The sequence below is a fragment of the Xiphophorus maculatus genome, chromosome 6, assembly GCF_002775205.1.
Source record: "Xiphophorus maculatus strain JP 163 A chromosome 6, X_maculatus-5.0-male, whole genome shotgun sequence".
NCBI lineage: Eukaryota > Metazoa > Chordata > Actinopteri > Cyprinodontiformes > Poeciliidae > Xiphophorus > Xiphophorus maculatus.
In genome coordinates this window covers 15,766,949-15,786,215 of record NC_036448.1, presented here as the reverse complement: position 1 = coordinate 15,786,215, position 19,267 = coordinate 15,766,949, and the positions used below count along the sequence as shown (strand labels likewise).

The following is a 19,267-nucleotide window of genomic DNA, read 5'->3' as shown; positions in this document are numbered from 1 at the left end:
GTGGTTTGCACTTACACACTATACTGTATATAGTAATATTAGAATATAGCAAAATAATTGCAATACAGAATAATAATGCATAAATAACCTAAATAATTAAAAAATAAAATGAAAAAGACTAAAATCACATTTGCATTTGAAGTAAAATGCAAGGAAAACTGATGGGTACTGAGCTGTGATTGCCCACTCTACAGAGTGTGTGTATTATGAGGCAAGCTATTGAACAGGTTTAGGGCAACCACTTACAAAGATAGTACAAGTTTATTTTTAAATTGTGGCTTCCTAGAGAAACTGACATGTCAACTAAAGACATGCCATGGTTCTTAAGAAGATCAATTATATATGACACAGTTAGACCACTTAATGTTTTTAGCTTATAAAATAAAATATAAATATAAATAGGCTAGACACAGACCACTTAAAGACCATTGATAACATGGATAACTTTTTTCTGAGTATATAACACAGGGAAAGGATTATCTTTGGCAATTGTTCTTATATAGTAAAAAGCATTATTTCACGGCTGCACTTATTATATTAGCTTATCTATTTGAAAGGAGTAAAAATATTAAATCCCAAATTGACAGTTAAGAAGAGATCCAGAGGAACAAGACTGTCAGAAAAACTATCTAGAGGAGAGGACTTAATAAAAGAGACAAAAACTGGTTTATTTTTATTGGGACTGAAAAATGTACTTTTAACTGGACTTTGATTTCACTGAAACAGATTTAGCGTGGTTCTAGTGAATTAAACCGCACCAGTTCAAGCTGCTGAAGTAGAGCCAGTGGAAAGGGGGCAAGAGGCACATAGTCATGCATACTCAGGCAATTTAGAGACATCCAGTTAAACTAATATTCTTGTTTTTGGAGTGCACACAAAGAGTATGGAAGTCATATAGTCTAATTAGAACCACACATTTGTAAGACATTAGATCAATAATACTCCATTTTTATCCTGTGAAATTATGTATGTGATTTTTTGTTTTTTTTACTTTAAATTCATCTGCAAACGTTCCCCTGTAAGACTTTGCGTGCCAAAAATTTACCTGCGAATGTGGCGATCCTGGGGTGACCTAAGCCAAATCAATCAGCAGTAGAGCTTTTAGCCAATAAAATTATGTCACTTTGATCACCAGGTCAGGGACCTAACTGTGGCCCAGCCCAGCGCACTGGTGTCCCTTGATCGAAGGAGTGTAATTTGAATTGCTATAAGCTGCTTGATTTGGTTTAGATAATTGGTTTGACTTGGATTATCAGGATAGGTCCTCCATACATCAAACAGTCAGCACATTTGCAGGCAAATATTTGAAGGTGAATTTTTGTGGGTGAAATTTTTGCTGGCAATTTTAAAGCAAAAAACTATCACACACACACACACACCCACCCACACACGCAGACACATACACACACACACACACACACACGCACACACACACACACACACACACACAATTGCATTAATTGTTATGAATTCAACAATTCTTTCATATTGCTTTAAATAAAAACAATAATTTACATTTAGAAAGGAATGAGCCGAACCAAACAATGCTAAGCTTTCTAAGCTTAGCATTGTTTGTCCCTACATGTTGTAGAAACAGTATCATGATCTACCATGTTGGAGACGGATGAACGGTCTAAAGCTGTCAACAGTTAAAAGGAGATTTGTAAAACTATTTAAAAACTATTTAAAACCATTTAAAATTGATGTTTCATTGCTGCAGAAACCTGATTGGAATTAGTGACCATACAGTATATCCCTGAAGGTGATTAAAAATGATATTGACCTGTACTATAAAAGGTGGATATTATGTATTTTCCAGGGACATAGTGCCATTTTATAGTACAGTCAAGTAACTGTTACCTTTGGTTATAAAGACATAGTATATATCAAAAATATCTTCAATGAAATTTGACTTCAAATTTGATGCCTTGAAATTGGGCTATTCTTTCCAATACTCCCCCTTCAGCAAATTATAACAATGCTCCACCATGGTGCCATTTACAACCATTCTTAGGATTGTCTTTTTAATGAGAAACTGGATAAAGGGATGTTTAGAAGACCTGATTATCAAAGGTAACATACTACAAAGATGACACAATCTAACATTATATAATGTTATGTCTTGGTTTAATGATTCTGACCACGTGATGTTGCACATCTGAAACTGTGAGCAGTAGTTTTAAATTTACATTAAACTGTTTTATTTGAAAAAAAAAGCAAAATCTATAGCCATGTCTCTTGTAAAAGAGAGCAGATACTGCATCAACAACAATAAAGTGATTCAGCTGCAATTTAGACACAAAAATCTTAAGAATTTAGGCACAATTTTAATTAGTACAAGAGGAGCTCCTGTGATGTGTACGATGCCTGGAGGAACTATTCCAGTAGAAACCAGGAATATCTCATGATACTGAAACGCAGTTAAACGATTTATGTAAGTCATCAATAATTAAATGGATATGCTGTGCAGATTTACATTTTGATGCATAATGAGCAAGCCTAGTGGCCATATTTACTTTTGTAAATAAAATTGTATGCATGCATTAATTTGGTGAATTTTGGCTTTGATTTATTTAAGCATTTCAAATAATAAATCTCCCAGGATTTAAATCAGTTTGATGGTCTTGTTTGCGAAAGGACAAGCTAAAAACGCTCAGGGAATAAATCCAGAATAAAAAATGGTTTATTGCTTGAAACATTAACACAGAAATGATTTGTACTCCTTAGTTTATGTAAAACTATATGCTCCTCTTCTTAGCTATTAAATTCCCTTTCTACCTGAAAGTGAGTCAATAGATTTCAGGATTTTCAGTCACAGATACTACTGTGGTGAGTATTCAACCCAATTAAAATAAAATAGAATCTGTGTGCTTTTATAGAGATAGATTAAGTGATATAAAGCCAGTAATCGTTCCCAATTAAGCTTGGAGTGGCAATAATGCTTTAAGGGAATAAAAATATTTAAAATTATTTGAACCAATAAACTGCAATTAACTGCATTAGCTTAGGTTTTATTACATAAAGCTTTTAATAGAAAAATCTAATCTAAAAGTAATTTTCTTTTCTTTCAGCATTCAACTAAGAATTAAAATTATTTACATATTGTAAATGGGTTGCAAGGCCACTGTAAAGCTGGAATAATGAACTGTTTTAACAGGTAGTGTTCAGAAAGTCATCATTTAGCATTGAAGAATCCATTCAGTATACCACTACTAAAATAACTTCCAGGCGAGTTAATAGCACTGTGTGTGAACTGTGATGAGATCACTGATAGTTTTTCTAATAGAGCATTCATCAACAAAATTTAGACAACCTTTCAGGATCAAGCTCCAAACAGTTATAAATATTTGATTTATATTTGCAAAATTAAAAAATATTTAATTTCATTTCAAAAGTTTGAAGTCCTTGTCATGAAATTACACAGAAAGTACCAGAGTGACCAGAATTGTTGCTGGCTGTGTCAGGTTAATCTTCCACATCTTCTCAATGTTAACTTCAGTTTCCTCTGAAATTTAGAGGAAACTGAAGTTCTACATAGAGCTTGTGTGAGGCAATTCTTAGGCAAATATTAACATATTACATACAGTATATTGACACATTAAAACCCAAATCACTGTCCTTCCAGAGTAAGGTCACTAATATGTTAAGGAAATGTTTGACCACAAAGAAATATCCTAGTGTGTCTGTTTGTTGAGTGCTTGCACTGCAGGTCATTGTTTAACATCACTGACATTTCAATTAATTTACTTATCTTTAAATGCAATTGAAACCTGGATATGAATGAACATATCTAGATAAGATTTTGTACTTTAAATATTTTTTTTCTTGTGGTAATTATTTGTATGTATTTATATGTTGCTAATGGTCTTGGTGAATTAAGACATTAATGTTTTACTGATTCTTAATAATCAGTAACAGATATTCTGTCATGGGCCATTTTTGAGTCCACCTTTGTAGTACAGACAGATTTGAGAGAAAAAAAGTTGCTATTGTTTAATTTTATGTTGTGTTGTTGAACATCTTGGTTTTGTCATCTTTCTCTCTAAAGAGCTATCATATTAATGAGTTAGAAAAACATTGAGGAAAGGTTTGGGACTTCTGTCCTTGAAGCATTTGTCTCTTCCTTCCCTTTTGACCTGCAATAGAGTAATGTTTTATTCTACAGGCTTGTCATGCATCAATAAAACCTCCCATCCAAACCTTCTTTACACCACCAGACTGTTAAAAAGGTTTTTGTTTAGGTTAATCCCCGAAGCCTATATGTGTTCCACAACTAAAACTTGTCTTGTTTTACTGTTGAGGTGACTTTTGACAAAACTCAAAGAAACTTTTTTATCCTTTTTCCATATTGATTAAGAAGACAAACTAAAGAAATGTGAAGTGCATCTCTTCATGTGGTAAAAGAAGAACAGAACAAAATGTATATCTTTGTTTCTAAAAGGGGTCTCTCTTTCAAGAGTTTTGATAGAAAAATGTACCAATTTAAAGGTAGAATTATGAAATTTTTTATACATAGCAACTTTACCTTGCAATATAACTGGATTTTTGGGGGTACAGTTCACTTAGTCTCAACTTCTTTTTGAGGATCATCTATCTTTTTTCAAAGATGATCCTTGTAACAAAAGTTATTACTATAACCTTTGATTTTATTTGTTGCCAAGAGGCAGCACAACATCCATTTAACAAAACAAAATATAAAGTGACAAACATCAAGAAGGTGTTGTTATACATGCTATGTCACATTCCATAGATGGCTGTGTCTTCCTGGTTTTCTAAGATGTTATTGTAAATGCTCTATTTTCAGAAATTTGTTTTAAAAATCCACACTAGTCTAAATTAGATATTCATATTAGATAATTCTTTTGATTTTCTTTGCCTGAGGTTTGTTTATATTTTCCTCTTGCATAGTGACATTCTGAAATTGCTTTTGGAGAAACAAAATGTCTTTTAAGTTTTTAGATCTGCACAGTTTAAGTAAAAATCTCATTTCTGCCATCATGCAAAGCTCCTGTTATAGCGTTCAAGCTGACTGCCTAACTGTGCTGACACCCTTAGATGAAAAGCATCCCCTTTAACTCCACCCCCCTCAGGAGCAGGCTGTTTAATTCCTCTGAGGGGATGATTTGGTATCCGCCCAATAAAGCTGCTGGTTGCTGTCCCAGGGCACAATGTGTCGTTCCTAGCTGCACTTCTGCACTCAAACAACCTGCTGGCCTTCTGGAAACCCTGTATGCCACAAGCATTAGGACTTCAAAAGTACAGATGTAATCAAGGAATTGGTGTCTCTTGTAATTTGACAAATCACCAGGACATATGAATGAAATCGCATCACAGACAACAGGGACAGAAAGAGACAGAACACATCATTGCATCTGGTAAGCTTTAGCATTCATTGACTGTTAAATTAAATTATATTTGTTGGAAGTAATATGTATTTATCTTTAAATTTCATTTTAAGATTTTCCTTCATGTACACTAACATGGCATTTTTTAATTTTATTTAGCAATTAGAATCTATAGTTTGATATATTGATTACATTTTAATGTGTTATTATACTAGTCTCTCTACACAATGCTTAAAGAGAGACATTCTGTAACAGAAAGTGGGTGTCTTAAATTTCTGGTGGAGTTATGTTTTGCCTAGAGGCAGCTGTTCTGATAGGGCTCAGTAGATTCCCAGCCACATGCAGCCATCAGGAATATACAAGTAGGATAATCATTTTTCTCATTGTTGTTTTCGCCAGGAGGTTTCTGTCCTGCTCTAACCGTCAGAGCATAATGGTGGCTTTTAAAGGGATCTGGACCAAAAGCTTCTGGAGGGCTGTGTCAGGAGAATACCTGGCAAGCGTTGTCTTTGTGCTCCTTAGCCTGGGTTCCACTATCAACTGGCATGCCGGGGAGGAGAATCCCCCCCCGAATGACTTGGTGCTAATCTCCCTTTGCTTTGGCCTCAGCATTGCCACCATGGTTCAATGTTTTGGCCACATCAGTGGCGGCCACATAAACCCAGCTGTCACTGCAGCAATGGTTGTATCTAGAAAACTGAGCCTGGCAAAAGGTGTGTTCTATGTGGTGGCTCAGTGCCTGGGAGCCATCACCGGAGCTGGGATTCTCTATGCAGTCACACCTGCAGATGTTCGAGGATATCTCGGTGTGACAATGGTAACAACTAAAGCACCTCTATTGTTCAGTGTGTTTTGTTACCCATCATTTTAAACAGAATATTGTGTTTTCAAGGTGAGCTCCAAGGTCTCATTAGGACATGCGCTTCTGGTGGAGCTTCTCATCACATTTGAGCTGGTCTTCACTATCTTTGCCACTTGTGATCCGAAACGCACAGACCTAAGTGGTTCAGCAAGCCTAACCATTGGATTTGCAGTAGCTATAGGACACTTATTTGCAGTAAGTAACTTTCTCTATAGCCCTGCGACAGGCTGGCGACCTGTCCAGGGTGTACCCCGCCTCTCGCCCGGAACGTAGCTGGAGATAGACACCAGCAACCCTCCCGACCCCATTAGGGACAAAGGGTGAACAGAAAATGGATGGATGGATGGAACTTTCTCTATAGTTTAGCTCAACACAAAAATCACAGTAGTGATACAATAAAACAGCGTCAGACAGGTGTAATAAGGTTCAGATGAACAGTTTCTGGAACTTTCCACAATCTAGTTTTAATACCAACAAACTGTTTTAAAGGTACAAATGGATACACATGTCAATAATTGGGGCAAGAATTGACTCAGAAGAAAGGCTGACTGTTCCTTAGTTGAATGAAAACAGGTGTTCTCAGGGTGTAATTTGTCAGCCTGTGTTAGTGTACTCTGAAACTCACATCCATGTGTGTAGATCTTTCCTGGAGGCAGCCATTGCATGGCAACCAATCTCCAGAGGCTTCCTGAACCCAGCAGAGCAAATGAATGTGCAGTGAAAAAAATGCTACTCGTAACACCAGCTTTGCTTGTTTAGCAAATGTTGAGTTCACAGATCTATAAGCTATCATTTTGGTTCAGTATGAGTTTGCATTTAATTTTATAATATTTAATTCTTTAGATAAAATCAATGATTATATGTGTCTTTTAGATTCCTTACACAGGGGCCAGCATGAATCCAGCTCGTTCCTTTGGGCCGGCAATGATCACACTTAACTTTGAGAACCACTGGGTAAGAGGCAACTGTTGAATAAAATGATGTAAGATTTTTGTAAGCAAATATATCCATTGTAACAGTTGTCAAATTATGCTCAACAAGCTCTCTCCACACTCACCTCCTAACAGAGGTTTGGAAAAACAAAATAATGAAAAACAGCAGGGGGCAGTAAACATGCATGAAGAGATTTTCAAGATGTCTACATAAACAAAAATGTTGATGCAATTTTCTATTTGCAATATAAGAAAGCTTAAGGGTTTTCTTCATCTGGTGCCAGTTGAAAGTCAATCCATGAGTCTCTGCTTAGAGAAATCATAAAATATAGGCAACAATTTTTATCTGTGAAAACATTATATACAGTAAATGATGAAGGAAAAAAATTAGAAAAAAAAGTACATTTCTATTAAGTTGGGTGGGTTAAATATGGAAGCTCTATGTAGCAGGTTCAAATATGAATGGCATAACATTTAAAAGAGTGTAAGATGTAGTTAAAACCCATGGTAGAGTTATCTGAATGTTCAAAGTATATGACTTGCAAAACTAAACTGCAACATATTATGCACTTTTTAAACACTCTCATTGCTCTTTAATTCATTCTCTCACAGACATCGAAAGCACAAAATAATCTAACGAATGACAAAAAAAAGTTACGGAAGAAAATTGGTACAAAACGATTTTTGTTCACTTAGTTTTTCTTTTGTTTTTTTAACCCAGAGTAATTAATTCCTATTAGGCTTTATATGTTGGTTTCACAGTGAAGATCAGAAGGTTCTGTCAAAATAGCCCTGTTGTTTAGTCACTGAAATGGTTCAGTTGAAGAAGTAGTAGTAGCACAACCAAGGGGGGTTGTAGGTCTATAGGTCATGACTTCTGGCTCCCCATTAGTTTGGTCGACTAATATGCTTAATATTAATATTTATTTCTATTAGTATGACTTTTTTATCCTTCATCGTTTTCCCTATTTTTTATCTCTAAAACTCATTCACTTCTGGTCCTGAGCTCAGTCCATCCATGGTCACATATTTAGAGAGTTACCATATTTGTATGCAGGTACATTAAAATTAGAACCAACAGATTATTAGGTAGATAAAAAAATAAAAGGAAGATTTTTGTTAAATATTTTTTTTAATAAAACTTAAAATACCAAGTTCTGTTAACATCAGCAACTGTAACATCAGCACCCATAAATACATTTATTTTATTGATTTAGATAGATTGATTGATTCTATTGGTGGGCCCCACTTTAGCACCCATTAAAGGGGAAGGCCCTCTTGTTTATTAGATGTTCTCCTTGTGACTTAAAAATTTTATTTCCCTCAACCTTAACTAAGCAATTTGTTCCGAACTGTTTGGTTTATTTTGAATCAGAGCTAGAAAACAAACATTAGATGTAATGATGTTTAATATCGCGCCAATATCATACTATAGAATTCAGCCTCCAAGTTTATTCTTTTTAAAAACTATGGCATCCTTATATAATGTTTCCTTCGTAATCACATAATCACTCGAGTGCTATAAAATCTTTCCTGCACCATATGTCACAGTGTAACTCAAATCATATGAAATAGAACTGATTATGTTCGGCACATGCAAGATACTGCAGACAATAAATATTTAAACAGTCACTCATTAACCAGCTTGCTAACAAGGGTGTTTCCTCTCACTTATTATTGAAGGTGTACTGGCTGGGTCCCATTCTAGGAGGAATCTTGGCTGCAGCTTTGTATGAATACCTTTACTGCCCCGACCCTGAAGTGAAGAAGAGGCTGAAGCAAGTCTTTAAAAAAGATTCAACCGGGAAGTACAAAGTGGTGGAAAGTGAGGAGACCATCATAAAACCAGGCTCCGTCCATAACATCAATCAGACAGAGAAAGTGGAAAAGAAAGATTCTTTCCAGGAGTCGTCCGGAGAAGTACTGTCTTCTGTATGACTATCACGTGCACTAGACATGGAGACAAATTTGTAAAGAAGAATGGCAATCAAACTTTGCGGTATCAATCTCAAGCATGTCGCCCTGCAGAATTTAATTCTGTCAGACTCACAAGGTTGTATTACCTTCACTGTCATAAAGTTAATGCATTACAGCTAAATCTTCCAAATATCTGCAGTCGATTCAATACTCCTCCCCAGAAACCTTCTGAATTATTGTTTCTGCACACAATGCACCCTGCTAAAATGACAGCCAGCAATGCATTGTGGTAGGAAAATATGTGTCCAGGGGGTCAGCCAATTATGTGGGGTCATCCCATGTATTGGAGGAGTGAGGAAGAATAAGCAGCCTTGTTATTTTTGGATTAGTGTCACATTTGTTCTGCCTTCTGAATGTATAATAAAAGGCAGGATTGTCCTTGTGATCATTAAGCACATTACGGATGAGATGCAATGTAAGACAGCTCTGACAAGCTACATGGGCAGAGCTGTATTACAGAGCTCTCCATTTTCAGTACATTAGTCAGGGAAACAGCTTGTTATTCTTTCTGCAAGTTCATCTCTACTTCACTGTCTGCTACTGTACGACTGTTTTCTGATTTCTTTTCATTGCAATTTTTGTTATTTTCTTTGTAGATTGAATGTATTTTTTGTAGCATCTTGTATGACTTGTCTTGCAGAGGCAATTCTAGCATGAATGGGCAAGTACATATATATAAAACACCACACTTCAAGAATAGAAAAAACAGTAACTTCATCTGTTTGATGGATATTTTGAACTTTATAAAAAAAAAATCGATTGATAACATCATAAATTAAATAGTGTTTTTAAAAATCTCTGTCAAGTGTCAAACTATCCAATTTAGGTCTGCTCAGACCAGTTGTCAGGATGATGAAATGCAGCTCAGGCTCATTCAAAAAGAAAACTGTGAATAACAGTAAATAACATTCAACAGATAGTTTGCAATATTTTCTTGCATGCACTTTTTAAAGAAAAGCAATGTGTCCACTCCTCTTTTCCTAGACATGCAAATAAGAAATATAAATCTTATAATGCAAGGAACTTGTAGATAACTTCTTATTATTGTTATTGCTCATACTGGCCCATGATAAATTGTTGCTCTTGGTGGTAACTCATGTCACTATGAGTTATTATTATGAAATCTGCCACTGCACACATAAGCTGTTATATCACCTACATGTTTAATTTATAAAGGTGTGTTTGGTTGATTGCTTTTTTTCTCAGTTGTTTTGCAATTTGAAAATGTAAGATGTTATTAAGTTCTAATAAAAAATTAATTCTGGAATTATCAAGGATTCTTTTATAATAATTTTTTTCCCTTTATTGGACCATTCAATACATATAGGAGAGATATACTTAACACAAAATGTAAGGAAATTTGCATTTGGTTAGTTTCTTTGTTCAAACGACGCTTTTGGTAAATATAACTCATAACATTAGAAATTATGTTAATTTCCACAGATGAATAATAGCCATTTGGCTATTTCTGGCAATTTAACATTTAGAAATATTAATTTATGTGCATTTTCCCTGTCAAATAAATTGATAAATTAACATTTTCTACAGCAAAGAATTATTAAGCACAAACTTCTCCACTTTTTGAACAAGTGTTTTTGCACAAAAGTATCACTATATAGCCACTATATATTCCCTCACAGAAGGTACTAGGCACATGGAAAAAAAAAGCTTTCCAGCCTAGTGATGGATTGAACCCTTCATCCCTTGATTATCCGTCCCTATTGTCAGATAAATGTCCACTTTGTGGGCTCCTCGGAGTTGCCCTGCTGAGAATAGTTCCATTTTATCTCATTCTATCAAAAGAGGGCCAAGGAAATGATACTACTCTGTGATGGGAAATAGGGGTGATCTGTTATATGTCTGCACTTAATTTCTTTTGCTAAAAGTGGAGGTGCTCTTGAATTCTTCTCTCATGGAGGCAAGCTGTCTACATGGTGCAGCTATATTACATTCGCCAGCCGTGAATAGCAGTCTAATTTTGATGTTAAATCAAAATTGTTTTTTTATTCCCTCATGAATCAATTCCTTCCTGCTTCAGTGTAGTCCATGTGTGTGGTGCTATAGCCTCACCTACTGGCCGAGTGGGTGCATTGCCTGAAGTGTTGTGATTACATTTTGTCCATGTGAGGGCAGCCATGAGCCTTGATAGAGCAAAGTTGCTTTTCAGAGTTGGGTCGACAAATGTTGGTTTTATTCATTAGTTTGAGCTGTATTCTGTTTGATATTTGTCCAGAGCATTAATTCACAACTACACAGGAGGATTAAGCGCTGCATTCCAACACAGAACCCAGCAGTCAAATGGGAGAATAAGCAAGTCAATCATGAAGCTCTCTTTTTGGTCAGCCTTCATGCTCCTGGAACTTGTTCAATTTTGGAAAAGTTGCTTAGAAATTTGAAGGGCGCATATTTTTCATCAAAATGCCTGAATAAAATTGTGTTCTCAGTATGTTTCTGTTCTTCAAAATTAAAATGTGTGCCTAACATTAAAAGTGTTTCTACAGCATCATCCTCTACTTTCATTACAAGCTGCCTATCAGGATTTTGGAGATGGAGTGTGGAAATACTAAATATTTACTGAATGCACCTTCTATTGGCAATGCAGAGTGAAAACTTTTGGGAATTTAAACTGTGTTCACGCTCTGTGAAAAGGAGAGAATTGTGCCTTGTATCAATCAAATTGGGGAGAAAGCGTAAGACAAATGTACTCAGAGTGGGCTGACAAACTTCCCGTAAGTTTTTGCAGTCATGGAAAATAGGAAACTCTATTAAATGTTATACAAAATACTTGATAAATAGTTGTTTTCTGTGTTTGATTCCTTGCTAACATACCAAAATGGTTCATCAGCAAAATGTTGAACAGAAACCAATTATTTTAAAAAAAACCAACAGAAACTACAGCGTCTTTCAAAGTTATTTATGAACATTGTAGTTTTCAACATTTGGTCACAACCACAAAACTCGACGTATTTTATTTTCTATTTTCTGCCAGATCAACACCTAAAAATATAAAAATATGAGGTATAATATAAACATTGAGGCACATGAGACGATATCTTATGCTGAAATTACATCTGCAAGTCTGTTAGTGCATGTTTCGCCCAGTTTTCCACATCTAGAGGTACATCAATTATTTCAATTTCAAATTGATTCTGATCTGAACTTTGACCTTGGAATTCAAACACAGGAATATACTTTGATCTAAACCATTTAATTGTAACTCTGGCTGTATGTTAAGGATTGTTGTTCACCTGGAAGTTTTCAGCTGCCAGTCTTTTGCAGTCTCAAACAGGTTTGATCCACTATATTTCCCTGTTAAAGGTAAAGGTAAAGGTAATATTATTTATATAGCACATTTTCAGCAACAAGACAATACAAAGTATTAAGATGGTGTGTTCACACAAAAGGTTCTATACTGGCCGTGTTTCACCAGAGCACCTTCTTCCAAATGTCCCCTACAAGTATTTGGCTAACTGCAAACAGAAAATTTCATTTATCTTTTTTTCTTCCTGACAATTTTCCATAGACTCCAGATTTGTGGAGCACATAACTTATATTTGTTGTGGCAACCGGTTTTCCCTCTTAAACTGAGGATCTCTGCAGCTTCTATATATTTTCCAAAGGTCATTTGGCTCCTTCTCTGAATAATGATTTTATTAGCCACTCGCCCATCAATTTATGTATCTGTCACTCTTTGGATTATTTATTGAAGAGTATACTGGGGGATGTTCAAAGGAACATTGCCACATTTTCATCCCTGACTTTTCTAATGTGTGCATTGTCTTTATTAATGTTCACTAACAACTCCCTGAGGTCTTCTGAGGCCTCTATTTAGGTATACATTCATAGATTATTTAACTAATTATGTGACTTCTCAGGACAATTGTTAAAACTGGATTTTATCTAATAATCACAGAATGAAGAGAATAGAGGAGTTAAATATTTTTCTTTTTTGTTGCTTTCAGAAAAACTGTGCATGCGTTCTTTACTACACAAAATTATGACCTAGCTTGTGTTGCTCTACCGCATGAAATATTAATAAAACACTTTGAACTTTATGATTGTGCTCACTTAATCTATTTTAGAGCAGACAGATTTGTGGGAGATGAAAACTCCTAATTTTTAGCCCACAACAGAAAAGGCAAAAACAAAAAAACAGATAAAACACACACCTTAAAGATCATTAGCAATTAATATTTGGGGATTCGTTGAGAAAAACAGCGTTAAACACTTGTTTAATAATTCATACTATAAACAAGAAAGTCTCCCACTTCCTTAATAATTTAGACGTAAGCTAATGTTGATTTATTCAGGAAGGTCTCTGCCACCAGCGCAGCCTGGAGTGCCCAAATTTGAATTAAAGTAGGACAGTAGCAGGCGAGTCTGTAATAACATTTGTATAATTTTATTATTGCTCTGGGCTCAGTTCATTTCCTCCTCCAGTAGCTGCGTGAAATTGTTTGATTCTTGAAACTGCCTTGAGTCTGCGGCTCAGGGGTTGGAGGGTGGTACAGGAACAGGAAGGCATGCGACACTCTCCCCGTCTGATGCTGTCAGACACAAACACACACACCCACACACACACCCAACTCCACGTGCATACACTCATGCAGAGAGAGCAGGAGATAAATAACTTTGTTATTCTGGGTTTTGTAATATTATTACACTGGCTCACTTAATAACTTGAGCTGTCTTGAGAAAATGATTGATATTCTCACTTTGTCAGCTATGATAAATATTATACTGCCTCTATTTGAAGAAGCTAGGAAAAGGAGTAACTCATTCATCATGTAATCATGTTGTTAAAATATGAGTTTGTATTTTTATCCATTTTCAGCAGAATGGTTGAAGAAATTCAAAGAATTGAGTCTGCTTGTAAATAAGTTGTTTTGGTGAGCCTACGGCAATTTCATTGTCTTTTTACAAAGAAAAGTTTGATTTCACTTCCTTCATGACAAATTATTAAACTGCATAACCACTTTAGTGCATGTGTGAGGGTGTTAAAAAGTTTTCAAGTCCTATCCTATAATTTCCAGTTTGTGGTGTACCATATTGTGATTACGCTCGGCAGTGATTGGACTATCATTTCCAAAACTCTCATTTACAAAACTCTGATTACTCCGGCACAAACAATCAAGTTTGCGAGGTATTAGCTCGTGCAACACACACCTGAGACCCCGGCGGTTTTGAGTCGCAGAGGGAGGGTGGAGAAGTTCTGATTGGTTTCCTCGAGGCTCTGCTTCCAACTTCCCACCCGCACGCATTCCCTCACTCCCCTTCTTCCTCCCCCCTTTCAATTCCTTTATGCAGAGCAGCCCAAACTGCAGTTTGATGAAACACATTTGTTTGACTTAACTCTTGCCTCGCCATCGCAGCTAAATCTCAAAGGCCTGTCGGTGTAATGTGGCCCAAAAGCAATTGGGTTAATGAGAGGATATATGTACAAGTGTGGGACTTGACCTGAGGAGCTGTTTTCCATTTGGGTTTGGTCTGCTCATGTTATTAGGGAAACCTTTATTATTGTTGCCCTCTAGTGGGAACCATATAATAGGATTACATTTTATTAGAGCCTCCCAGCATTACCCAAGCACCCCCCTACCCACCCACCTCCTCTTGTCTCTGCTCCCCTTGTAGAAGTGTCACTGACTCCTCTGTCCATTGTGGGTGGGATGGTTCCATTTGGGGCTGAAACAGAACCAACAAGTGGAGAAAGCAAATTATCCAGCAGAGACTGACTTTTAAGAAACACCTGTGCATGTTGAAGTGAAATCATTTGGTCAAATAGCACAGTGAGGCACCTCCAGCAGCAGAAAGACTGTATGTGCAATGCAGTGACAGCATGAGGCATGCAGTACCTTGCAAAATTATCCATGCCCCTTGAATCTTTTTCACATTTTTTCACCTGACATTGACAGACAAACTTCACTGTGTTTTACTGGGATTTTATGTGGTAGACTAACACAAAGTGGTGCATAATTGTGAAGCAGCAAGGAAAATGATACAAGGTTTTCAGAATTATTTATAAACAGAATAAAGTTATTGATGTTTGTATTTATTCCCTTTTACTCTGTTCCCATAAAATATGGTGTGACCAGCTACTCTCAGAAATCCCTGAATTAGAAAAAGCATCAGAACAACAAAGAAACTCACCAAACAGGTCAGAGATGAAGTTTAAAGCAGAGTCGGGCTATACAACATAATCCCAAATTTGAACAACTCACAAAGTTCCATTAAATCCATTATCCTAAAACAGAATGAGAATGACAAAATTCTAAATGTACCAGTGCATTTTTCTATTTATGCACGCATAAATAGAATGACAGGAGGTAAGGAGAGCATTAATCACCCAAGTGTCTCATGATAACTCTGGAGCAGAGATCAACAGCTCAGGTGGGAGAATCTGTAAATAGGAAAACTATTACTACTGTTCTCAAGGACAAAAAAGGCAGTGTTAAAAGAAAGTCATTAGAGCTTTTTAAAGTTTACCATAAACCACATGGAGGACACAGCCAACATGTGGAAGACACTCTGCTCAGATTGGACCAAAACTCTCCTGTTTGGCCTTCATGCCAAATGCTTTGTGGGAAAGAAAACTAACTCTCCACATCACATTGGGCATACAGTAGTAGTCACTATGAAACATGGTGAAAGCATAGTGCTTCTCTTCGGTGGGGAAACCTAAGCTGGAAAGTGTTGATGGGAATAAGATTAGAGGGCAATTGGAAGACAATCTATTGGTGACTACAGAAGACTTCAAACTGGGCAGAAGCAGCAGGACAACGACTCTATACATTCGAACTACAATAGGATGCCATAGATCAAAAAAATCTATGTGTTAGAATGGCCCAGTTAAAACCCGGGCCGCAATATAACTGAAAATCTAAAGCATGACCTTTTTTAACTTCCATCCATTTCATGTCTTTGCTTCTCCTAATTTAATAAAGAGGCTAATCTCTCATAGCTCTAAATCCATTACTGCTAAACCCTCCATGATCACGATACCTTGACTACAATATAGCAAGAGCTGAGCTACACTCTCAAGCGCAAAATTTCTTTGTGCCAAAGATAATATTTGACAAACAATTCTGGCCTAAAACTGTGCAAGCCTGGAGGGCAGAGTGAGTCAGGATCTGGAACAGCTTCAGCACTTTCCCTTTATCCATCCCACTCCCTTATATAACCACAGGCCATTAGAGGGGTGTGGTGAGTGTGGAGCAGCAGTTACTAACAGGGTCGGAGGCAAAACCAACATTTCTACCTTACACAGACTTTAAGCAGAAATGAATCCAAGCTGTTTAAAAGCAACTAAACAGATACTATGCTTACACATAGATGTTTAAGGACAACGTTAAGAAAAAAGAACATAATTAGTGTTTGTTTATACAGAATAAATCCTGCTTAAACTCTACACTACAACAAGAGGTGAAATGCAAAGTGCAGCAGTGTACAAAATTCATGACTTAATTTTTTTTATATTTTGCATGAAAGGAATCAGACGAGCAATATCTCTTCAGACATTCTGAAATTTTTTTTAACATTTCTTTACATTTTTTTGGAGAGGAGGGGGTGTGAAGTGGGGGAGAACATTGACAGATTTCTTTGCTTATTTTAGTCCAGTTTTCTAATTTGTTGAGTCACTTCCAGAGTCCACAGAGTTCCTAAACAAACTAGTAACTAAGCAGTTTTATATTTAATATTTAGACTATGTGTGGTAGCTGAATCTAAAGAAAATTCAGATAACAGTATGTGTGAAAATGGCACTTTGGCATAGACAAGATTATTCACAAAAAGATGTTAGCGGACATATTGATGCACAAAAGATGGAGAGACTAAATGACGCTGTCTAAAATGTTTTAGGTGTTTTCTGAAAATATTTCTCAAAGATAATTTTTCAAGCAACCAAAATACAACTTTCATAGTTGGAAACAAGTGGGAAAACCCAGAAAATCCTGTAAAAAAAAAAGTGCCCAAAGTTTAAAGAAAAACACAAAGACTTGGATAACTATTTATTAGTAGCACTATGTAAGACTAAAAAACTGTTTTAACAAAAGTTAGAAGAAAAGGAAAAGCTGAGTTTTCTCCTGTGATTTTTCCCCCTATATCTCCATCTTTTCTCATTCAGACCAGAAAGGTTTTACCTTCTCTTCAAATCTTAGCGTCACCATAAACTGTAACATAAGGAGTTATCTGCCCAGATTTGATTCGCCGCTTCTTCTCTGAGACATTGCTGGAGGCATTTTCTCAAAATTCCAGCAGGCAGAGTGAGTTTTCCAGGCTTGGTCTTTCTTCCTCTCCAAGCGAAAGTATTTATAACCAGATGATGTCATTCAGGTCAGGCGATGTGTGTCTAAGCAAAACTTACATCTGCAACTAATCTGTATAATTTGACCAAAAAAAGAAAAAAGAAAATCCTTTAGCCATCCGCCGCTTGCATGTTGTAGTTGTTTTAAGTTAGCTCTAACTGAAGTGAAGCACTTTGCTTTTACAGTGACTTTGTAACAATAGCGGCAAACGGCTATTACAAAGTCACAGTAACTTTCTCATTCGTTTGCATGTGATGCATATAAGAATTTCATAAGGTTTGTGGTTTCCTTTGTTTCTAAAATGGATAACGCCTGGATTTCAAACACTCATGCGGTTTCAATCAAGCACATTTAATCACGTTAGTGGTGTAAAAACTAGTATCCTTTGTTTATTTTTCTATACAATCCACTTGTGAAAAGCAGGAACATTTGGATAATTATGATCATTAATTATACTTTCCCTAAAGCATTTATTTTGTTTTGACATCTGCTTTGACCTACCAGTTTAATGTATTTTCCAAGTATTAATTCCCACTTTTTTAATTTCCTACTTGAAAGAACAATAAAATTTAAAATGCCTTTGTAAATATTTGTCTTACTAGGATGTTTTTAGATCTTTTTCATGTGTTACAGCCTCTGTTTTTGGAGCAGAATTTTAGCGATGCCTGCGATGAACTGGTGACATGTCCAGGATGTACCCCGCCTCTCGCCCATTGACCAGCACCAGTACCTCTGTCTACCCCACAAGGGATAAAACATGTTGGATAATGGATGGGTGGTTTCAGTGATGGAATAGTGTCTTTCAAAAGTACAGTTTTTTCACATGAACTTCAAAGTGTTTCATTTGACACATCAGCAGAAGATAGTGTGCAATTATAGTGTGGAACATATATTTTCTTGTACAAAAATTTTAAAAAGTTGTGTTAGCATTTTTATATAGCTCCACTGACTCAAAACTTTGTAGAAACACATACATATGGAATTTCATTACCAGCGTTGCATGATAAGAAACTCATAGATTAAATTTTATGGGATTTTTGGCTATTCCTACAAACAAAATGACTCATGTTCTGTCAGATTTGAAGTAGAGTTTATGTTAACAAAAGATATTTAAGTCTTGCCATAAATTCATAGTTTGATTTAAATCTGGCCTTTGACTAGGTTGTTATACTAAATGAAAATGCTTCAATATAAATTATTCAATTTCAGCTTTGATTGCAAGTTAAGGGGAACTGCCCAGAGCGTGCTCAATCCATCTTCTCATCAACTCTGACTAGTTTCGCTGTCCCAGTTGAAGAACATCACCACAGCATGATACTGCCACCACCATGTTTTATAGTGGGCAAGCTGTCTTCAGGGTGACATTCATTCTTAGTTTTCTGCCACACAAAGTGTTTCGTATGTAGAACAATTCAAATTGGGCTCATCTCCCAAAAGAAGCTTCTTCCACATGTTTCTCGTTTCACCCAACATTGTTGGTATTAAATCTTAAATGGGACTTACTTTAAGATTTACTTTCATTCAACAACTGCTTTTTTTATTTAGGGGTGTCGACCTAAAAGAGGCACAGCACACTTTTCAATTCTTTACTTGCAATTAGTTTTGAAAACAATGAATCATATTCCTCTAACTTCAACAGTTATTAGCAACTTTGTGTTACATAAATCTTATCAAAATGCATTGAAGTTTGTGCTTGTAGTTTTAGAGACAGTAAAGAAACAAGTTCAAGGGGTATAAAACATTTGCAAGACAGTTAATCCGCATGCTATTACGTTTTAAAACACAGAGAACAATAGTCGATGCTCTCAACAGTAGGGGGCGTAAGAGGGTATTTTTGTAGCTTTGATCCAC

General features: G+C 36.1%; 1 protein-coding gene across 1 annotated transcript; it reads left to right on the top strand.

Moving 5' to 3' along the window:
* The first annotated feature begins 5,225 nt into the window (after positions 1-5,225).
* aqp4 (aquaporin 4) lies at positions 5,226-9,593 on the top strand. The gene is made up of 5 exons (XM_005796027.3): positions 5,226-5,375; positions 5,745-6,162; positions 6,238-6,402; positions 7,081-7,161; positions 8,823-9,593. Exons 1-5 carry the CDS (start codon positions 5,314-5,316, stop codon positions 9,075-9,077), a joined length of 981 nt encoding a protein of 326 aa, XP_005796084.2. The 5' UTR covers positions 5,226-5,313; the 3' UTR covers positions 9,078-9,593.
* Positions 9,594-19,267: the final 9,674 nt, after the last annotated feature.

Coding starts and splice junctions, on each gene's coding strand:
- aqp4 (XM_005796027.3), top strand. CDS start 5,314: ATGAATGAAATCGCATCACAGACAACAGGGACAGAAAGAGACAGAACA. Junction 6,403..7,080: donor CTATAGGACACTTATTTGCA/GTAAGTAACTTT, acceptor TGTGTCTTTTAG/ATTCCTTACACAGGGGCCAG. Junction 7,162..8,822: donor TTAACTTTGAGAACCACTGG/GTAAGAGGCAAC, acceptor TTATTATTGAAG/GTGTACTGGCTGGGTCCCAT.